This window comes from Anguilla anguilla, chromosome 18, assembly GCF_013347855.1.
Source record: "Anguilla anguilla isolate fAngAng1 chromosome 18, fAngAng1.pri, whole genome shotgun sequence".
Taxonomy (NCBI): Eukaryota; Metazoa; Chordata; class Actinopteri; order Anguilliformes; family Anguillidae; genus Anguilla; species Anguilla anguilla.
In genome coordinates this window covers 6310690-6318189 of record NC_049218.1, presented here as the reverse complement: position 1 = coordinate 6318189, position 7500 = coordinate 6310690, and the positions used below count along the sequence as shown (strand labels likewise).

The window sequence follows — 7500 nt, the reverse complement described above, 5'->3', positions numbered from 1 at the left end:
GTTCGAAAGAGGTCAGCCCAGGGTCACAGATTCTCCTGTGATGATGAGAGGGAGGGTCCCTTTAAAAAAACTCCCCACCGTGATCACTTGCTAAACCTGCCACCCGAATACACGTGTGCTGTTATAAAATTCTGAACAATGGCCACCTTATCAAACAGATCAGAGCTCCAAATTCCCAACACATTCCTTTCTAGGCCGAATTGGTCAGTAAGAGGCCTGGGGTAAAGTCAGAGCTGAACTTAGTGCAAGGGAATGGACTACAATTACAGTGCATGCTGGGATATGGTTTTGGAGAGTTGGCGTTTCCTATAGTGCATGCTGGAATATGGTGTTTCCTACAGTGCATGCTGGAATATGGTGTTTCCTACAGTGCATGCTGGGATATGGTGGGGGAGAGCTGGTGTTTCCTACAGTGCATGCTGGGATATAAATGGGGGCGAGTCAGGACTTTCTGCAGTGCATGCTGGGATACGGTTTGGAGCGGGTCAACGCCGGCCCGGGTGCACGGATGCACCGGGTCGCGGCTGCAGTTCGGACGTGCGGCGGGACTCACGTGTACGCTTCGAAGTCCCCGTTGTTGATGGCCTCGATCAGCTGCTCCGTGATTTTGATGATCTCTTGCTTGCGGGCTGAAACGCACACGGAGGGACAGACGGACGGGCACGGACAGACAGAACACATCATCAGGAGGAGGCCGGGGGGTCCCAAAATGTCCATGTCAAATTTTACTTTCAGATCAGCAGGCAAACCCCCCCCCCCACGTGCACGATCCCACAGCTCTGGCTCCCTATCCCATGATCCTCCAGGCCCTACAAATCCACACCCCCCTCCCTCGCGCAACACAGCAGGGCCCTCCCCTCAGTCAAAAGCACCGCCAGACAGACGCGAGACAACCAAAAAAAGCTCGACGTGCGCTATCACAAAAGGCATCTCCTCATTGGACGCTCGCCTGCCAGGAACCCAACCCTGATAGGCTGTGCAGATCCGGGGCGGAGCTCGAAATCATTCCTCTCATCTGCTGTCCTCCGTATTCTAGCTGTGGTGAGTTCAGCAGCGAGGCTGTGCTTCCCTGTGGCCAGATGTGCGCTACACCGTAGACCTCGTTCGCACGGTTACAGCGTCTTTATTTCAGAAGCACACAGAGCCGCGGGGGGCGAGGCCCAGAGGAAGCGCAGCGGGAATCTCGCATCGCTCCCATCGCCACGAGCCCGACTCCTCTGAGCGCCCCGCTCTGGGGCCCGTGACCGACCCGTCCTACGAGAGAGCGTCTGAGATGAGCCGGAAAGGGAGAGCGAGAGAACGAGAGAGAGAGAGAGAGAGAGAGAGAGATAGAGAGAGGGAGAGAGAGATAGAGAGAGCGAGAGCAAGAGAGAGAGAGAGCGATAGAGAAAGCAAGAGAGAGAGGAGAGAGAGATAGAGAGAGATAGACAGAGAGAGCGAGAGAGAGAGGGAGACAGAGATAGACAGAGGGAGCGAGAGAAAGTGAGAGAGAGCGAGAGAGAGAGAGAATTGAATTGAATTGAGAGAGAAAGCGAGAGAGAGCGAGCGAGAGAGAGAGCTCCACTTGCTGTGGTGCTCACTGAGAGCCTGCCACTCAACCCCCCCCCCCCCCCCCCCACACATCCCCGAGCTGCCATCGGCGGGCACTGCAGGACCGCTGCTCCTCCCGCCAAACAAACAGCTTCCCTCAACAGACCCCCTCAAACTCAAACCCTAAACCTCCCGCCCCCCCACCCCTCGCCCGACTCTTCAGCACCGGCCTGAGGGGCACAGGCGATACGCGGTGTCCGGTACGAGGTTCGAAACCAAAACCCCACGGGGAGAGGCCACTGCACCCGGAGCACAGAGCCTTTCCTTCATAAAGCATAAAGCGCACGGAACACTGACCAATAACGACACACCGCTCGCACTGTCAGTCTCCGCACGCTAAGACATTCCGATGATGTCACACGCGCGCCAGTGCCTGAAGACATACATTACACAAGCACACCACAGTAAGGCACAGACACACACACAAACACACACACACAGACATACACATGAACACACTATGACATCACACACACAGATAGACCCCGTGTATTGCAGTATGTACAAACTGTAGTCTACTTTGTGTATACATTTGGTCTCTAATCCACGCGTACACGATCAGTTAACTTGGTGAGTCGGTTAGGAGACAAGCAGGCAAAGCCAGAGTGGGCGGAGTTAGACTGGGCGTGCTGTTGGGGTTGGAGGAGCGGCTGTTTGAGTAGCACACAGATGAGGGCACTACTACTGTGTGTGTGTGTGATTGTGTGTGTGTGTGTGTGTGTGTGCATGTCTATGCCTGTGTGTGTGTGTGTGTGATTGTGTGTATGTGTGTGTCTACATGTGCGTGTGTGTTTCTAATTGTGTGTGTGTGTGTGTGTGTGTGTGTAAGAGAGAAGGAGATTGTGTGTGCCTGTGTGATTGTGTGATTGTGTGAGTGATTGTATGTGTATGTGTGTGAGTCTGTGTGATTGCGTGTCTTTGTGTGTATGTCTGTGTGATTGTGTGAGCCTGTGTATATGTTTATGTGTGTCTTAGCCCATGTGCGCGTGTGAGCGTGAGAGAGTGCGTACTGTGTGTACTGTTTCTGTGCGTCAGCCCTGGTTAGCCTTGCACTTACACTGCTGTGCCACGCTGCCCCCTAGTGGCAGGGCAGGGGGTGCGGGCTGAGCATGCTCTATTTCAGGACCGGAGGCCTGCTCTGAACTGTCCCAAGCAATACGCTTAGCATCGCGCAGCGGGTCTGCTGAAAGACACAACACAGAATCAGCACCACAAAACAAAACAGAACAAAACAAAATCAGCGCGACAAAACAGAACAAAACTAAACAAAACTAAACAAAACAAAACAAAACAGAACAAAACAAAATCAGCACGACAAAACAGAACAAAACAAAAGAGAACAAAACAAAACAGAACAAAACTCAACAAACCAAGACACCAAAAATACAGAGACAGAGACACAGACACACATGCATGCACACACACGAGCACAGACACACAGACACACACACACATGCACACGCACAGACAAACACACACACTCACACACAAACCCAGAGCTGACAGACTAGGTTACAGACGGGTACAGTTACAAAGAGCCGGACGTGAGGAGGGATTTTCAGGCTACAAAGCCGCGTTAGAGGACAGGGACCAGCAGGGGGCGGAGTTGGTGGACAGGACCGGTTCAGGACAGCGTCTGAAATAAGAGTGCTCTCCTCCGTCAGTGGACGCTGAGCCGTCCCGTCCCGCCCCCCCGGCCACGCCCGCACGCACACGCTCAGCGGACAGGGTGCCATGTCACAGGGATAAATAAATGAAAAGATCAGAGCGCTTAAGAAGGTCAAAGAGAGAGAGAGAGAGAGAGAGTGTGTGAGAGAGAGAGAGAGAGAGGGAGAGAGAGAGAGAGAGGGAGAGGGAGAGAGAGAGAGAGAGAGGGAGAGAGAGGGACAGAGAGAGAGAGAGGGAGAGAGAGAGAGAGAGACAGAGAGAGAGAGAGAGAGAGAGAGAGAGGAGAAATCCAATGAGAGACAGCAGTCAGGGCAGCGCACTGGACTGACAGCTCAGGGCCTCTTAATGGCAGGGAAACCTGACACCCGGTACTCACACTGTGTGTGTGAATGTGTGTACCTGAGTGTGTGTGTGTGTGTGTGTGTGTGGGCGAGGGGGTGGGGGACTTTCCTACTAAAATGAGTCCATCCTTCGCTGAATGGCACAGGTGTGAAGTTGTTTTGTGAGAAAGTGAATTAGAGGAACGCGTCTCAGGGTATAGAGCTGAAACAGTAATGCTGGCACTTCCTCGTTTGGCACAGAAACAAGCGCCCCCCCCCCCCCCCCCCCATTCCCTATTTGGCACAAGTTTTCCATTTGGCACACACCATTATCTAAGGGTTAGAGAGCCTAGTGCTGAGAATGCAGCGCCCACACACTCCAACAGCACCCTAACCCTAACCCACACACTCCAACAGCAGAAACCTGTTTAAAGGGAACCTGGGGTGGGGGTCGGAGTGGGGGGTGTGGGGTGGGGGGGGGGGTGCGGGGGGCTGGTACTGTGTGAAAGGGAATCCCAGGAACACTGTGTGATCAGTTACTGCCTTATGTGATGTGTGTGCATGTGTGTGTGCGTGTGTGTGTGTGTGTGTGTGTGTGTGCGCATGTGTGTGCTTTTTTCCCCTGAAGTTTCTTTACTAATCCTTGTTTGCCCACCAACCAAGAAAAAAAAGCAAAATGTCAAACTAAATTTTAGTTCTAAATGCATACACTCATTCAGGGTTGACCGATTGGTGAGGGGGTGATCTTTGTCAAAGAACAGCCAACAGCAGCCTTTAGAACCCCCCCCCCCCACCCCTTCCCGCCTAACCCCTCCCGCGCCGGCCCCACCTCTTCCCGCCCCCCCCCCCCCCCCCCCCCCCCCCACCCAAGCCTTCAGCTGTTTGCGAGATCCCGTAACAGCACCCAATAAAAGCGCGGGCAGGCCCTGTTATCTGCGGAGAGATATTTACGAGAGAAACGCTCTCAGTCACGTCCAGCCACTCATTCTGAATGTGTCCCCACACGCCCTGCACCTCCACGGGGGGGAGAAACATGGGAGTTAGCGCCTTCGACCGGCGCCTCGGCGCGGGGTGATCTCCATCGGGCTTCGCGGGTGGCGGCCCCGCGCGTGAGAGCGTGCTCGTGGCGAACGCTACAGGATGCGAAGGATGGGGATCACAGGAAGCGATGAACCATAGCAGCCAAGACTCCATATTGGTGTGGGGGGGGGGGGTTCGATGTGTGCAGAAGCAAACTCATTGTGAGAGAAGGACAAACAGATCCTGATACAGCGCCCCCTTCAGGTGCGACAAAGTTCAACAGGGTGCAAACTTACATGTGAAAGGGTGGGGTTTAGAAGAGTGAAGGTGGGGTGGTAAGGGGGTGGGGGGGGTGAGAGGGGGTCCAGAATCAAAGTCATAAAAAAACTTGTGAGCTCCAGGGTACTTTCAGAAGGAAGAGCAAGTTCCCCAAAAAGAGAAACAAGCGGGGAAGGAGAGGGGAGCAATGGATTGTGGGAAAACGATGGGAAGAGCACGAGAAGGACAGACGGACGGCAGCTCTCCCTCAGACGCGAAGTCCGGAAGCCCAAGGAAAAAGAAGGAGGAGGAGGAGGAGGAGGAAGAGGAGGAAGTCTATCTTCGGGAGCAGAGGACAGCGGTGGCGTGGACAGGAAGTGAGGCGGAGACCACGGGGGGTGAGTTCAGGAGCCGCGGCGAGGGAAGAGAGCCCCAAAGCGTCGACGCGCTCGCCGGACCACAGCCCCGCCACAGCAAAGGGGGGGTAAGGGAAGGCCTCCGGGGCACCACAGAAGAAGAGAGGAGCTGGGGAGGGGCTGGACGCAGGGACGCGTGCAGCAGACAAACGCAGAGAGAGAGAGAGGGAGAGAGAAGGAAGGATGAAGGAGAGTTTCCCAAAGACAGGGGGGTCGGCGAAGAGACGAGGAGGAGCGGTGGGAGGCGCCGCCCCCCCCCCCGGGGGCCCCCAGAGGCTCCGTTGGGGGGGTGGGGGGGGAGGAGAGGAGAGGAGAGGAGAGGGGGGGGGTCTCTGGCGTTGAGACTTACTGGCAGGCGGGCACTGGGGGGACTCGGCCTGGGCCATCGTGTCGTCGGTCGCGCTGCACTGGCTGGCCACCGCGCTGTCGCTGCTGGCCCCGCCCGCAGACACTGCGCCGCCACCGCCGCCGCCGAACGCCGCCGGACCCGGGGCCAAAGAGAAACACAGCGGGGTTGAGACACAGGACGCCTCCCGCCCCCAAACCTGGGCCCCCTGAAGCTCCGCCCACTCCCCAAGCCCCGCCCACTCCTCAAGGCCCCCCCAACCCCGCCCTCCCATGGTCCCAGTAGGGAGGCCCCAGCTCTGAGCTGCCGCTTGCATGGGTCCCAAAACCCAAACAGCGTATCGGACGAGCTCCCTCTATGACACGCATACACAGCGGGGAACACACTGCCCCCTTCTGGAGATCAGGCAGAATTGGCTTTCATGGAGGAAACGTTGCAACACATACAGTCACACCTATTTAAGCAGACAGGATGTCCCGCCTTACCCAAGCTTTCTAGAGACCACATGCAGACACACACACACATACACACACACACAGACATACAGACACACACTGTTCCAGTGTAGCTACACCTTCATTCTACCCAGGCTCAAACACACACCGCTCTGCTGCAAAACATCGCTAACGACCCAAGCAGTAAAAACACACTCTCTAATACAGCAAGTTTTCTCTTCCCCTTTTCTCTCTTCCTCTCTCAGGCTCTCTTCATCTCTCTCTCTCTCTCACGCTCTCTCTCTTTCCCTCTTTATCTTCCCCTCTTTTGTTCCAGTGTGTACTTTAACCCCTTATAGAGTACCCAAAGACACCTCTATTCTGGAATATTTTCAGATATGCTTTACATTTTTCACCTCTGCAGGATGACGTGGGCAGCAAAAGAACTTTTAACTCAGGAGACTGTTGGGCTGCAAACCCCCCCAATTCAATATGGAACCCACAAAAAATGTGAGCAAATCTAATACCTCCAGCAGGAGAGGGAAAGCCCTTAACTGGGGGGTGGGGGGTTCAGGGGGGGTTGCGGGGGGGGGGCAGCTGTGTGTGTTTTCAGTTCAGAGCAGGGTAGGGGCTTAAGAAAGAGGGCCCCCACCACACTGAACACCTCTGCTCCTCCCACCGGTCGCCTAACCTCAGGCTCAATAAAAGTTTAATCGTTAAAAAGACTAAACGGGGTGAGAATGAGAAATGAGAGCGTTCTCTTCCAGGTCTGAACGATCGAAGCGAGCTGCCCTGTACGTGAGAAGCACAGCCGGACTCGCACACGCTCAGTGTGACTGTACCCCACCGCGCTGCGACCTGTAACCTCCTCCCAGCGCTATCCCATCAGCCTCTTTGTGTATGTGACATGGACAAGGGAGCCGTTCCAGTGAGGTCACTTCCTCTTTCAGCGTCAGACTGGCAAACGTACTGCATCAGGGGTGAGTGCGTGTGTGTGTGCACGTGTGTGCGTGCGCGTGTGTATGTGAGTGCGTGCGCGTGTGTATGTGTGTGTGAGTGTCTCGCACAATATTGCACTCCCTCTCTCACAGGGAAGTTCACCAGAACCGACTGCAGCGAAAAGCTAAGTGTCTACAGTCAAGGGAGGATATGACATCATAGCTTTCTCCGCCCTGGCTAAGCCACCGCAGCGGCGAAAGGATTTCAGCATTAGATTTGATTTCGTCTGACACCCCCCCCCTCCCCCTTCCCCTGTCCCCCCCCACCCCCGCCACAGATGGCTGGGAAATGCGACAACTTTTCAGTAGCTGACGTCAGGCGCCCGCCCCCCCCCACACACCCCTCCCCCGTCGCTCCACGTCTCCTTCAGACAGGCGGAGAGACGCGATTCTGAGCCGAGCCCCTTCACAGACGGGCGGCTGTCGCCCTGAGATAAGCCACAGCCGTCA

The 7500-nt window shown here is 55.5% G+C and overlaps 1 protein-coding gene across 25 annotated transcripts in view; it reads right to left on the bottom strand.

The window, feature by feature from the left end:
- The window catches only part of LOC118217801 (calcium/calmodulin-dependent protein kinase type II subunit gamma), an 84660-nt gene that overhangs the window by 5364 nt on the left and 71796 nt on the right, over positions 1-7500 (bottom strand). For 12 of the 25 annotated variants that reach the window (XM_035399827.1, XM_035399829.1, XM_035399831.1 and 9 more), the window contains 3 exons: positions 5622-5723; positions 554-629; positions 1-35 (listed from right to left, as the gene is read on the bottom strand). The exon at positions 1-35 is cut by the window's left edge and continues 60 nt beyond it. In XM_035399827.1, coding sequence (XP_035255718.1) covers positions 1-35; positions 554-629; positions 5622-5723 — 213 coding nt within the window. Of the gene's footprint in view, positions 36-553; positions 630-2647; positions 2774-5621; positions 5724-7500 lie in introns of all 25 variants that reach the window. The other 13 variants (XM_035399840.1, XM_035399842.1, XM_035399846.1 and 10 more) reach the window with 2 other exon arrangements.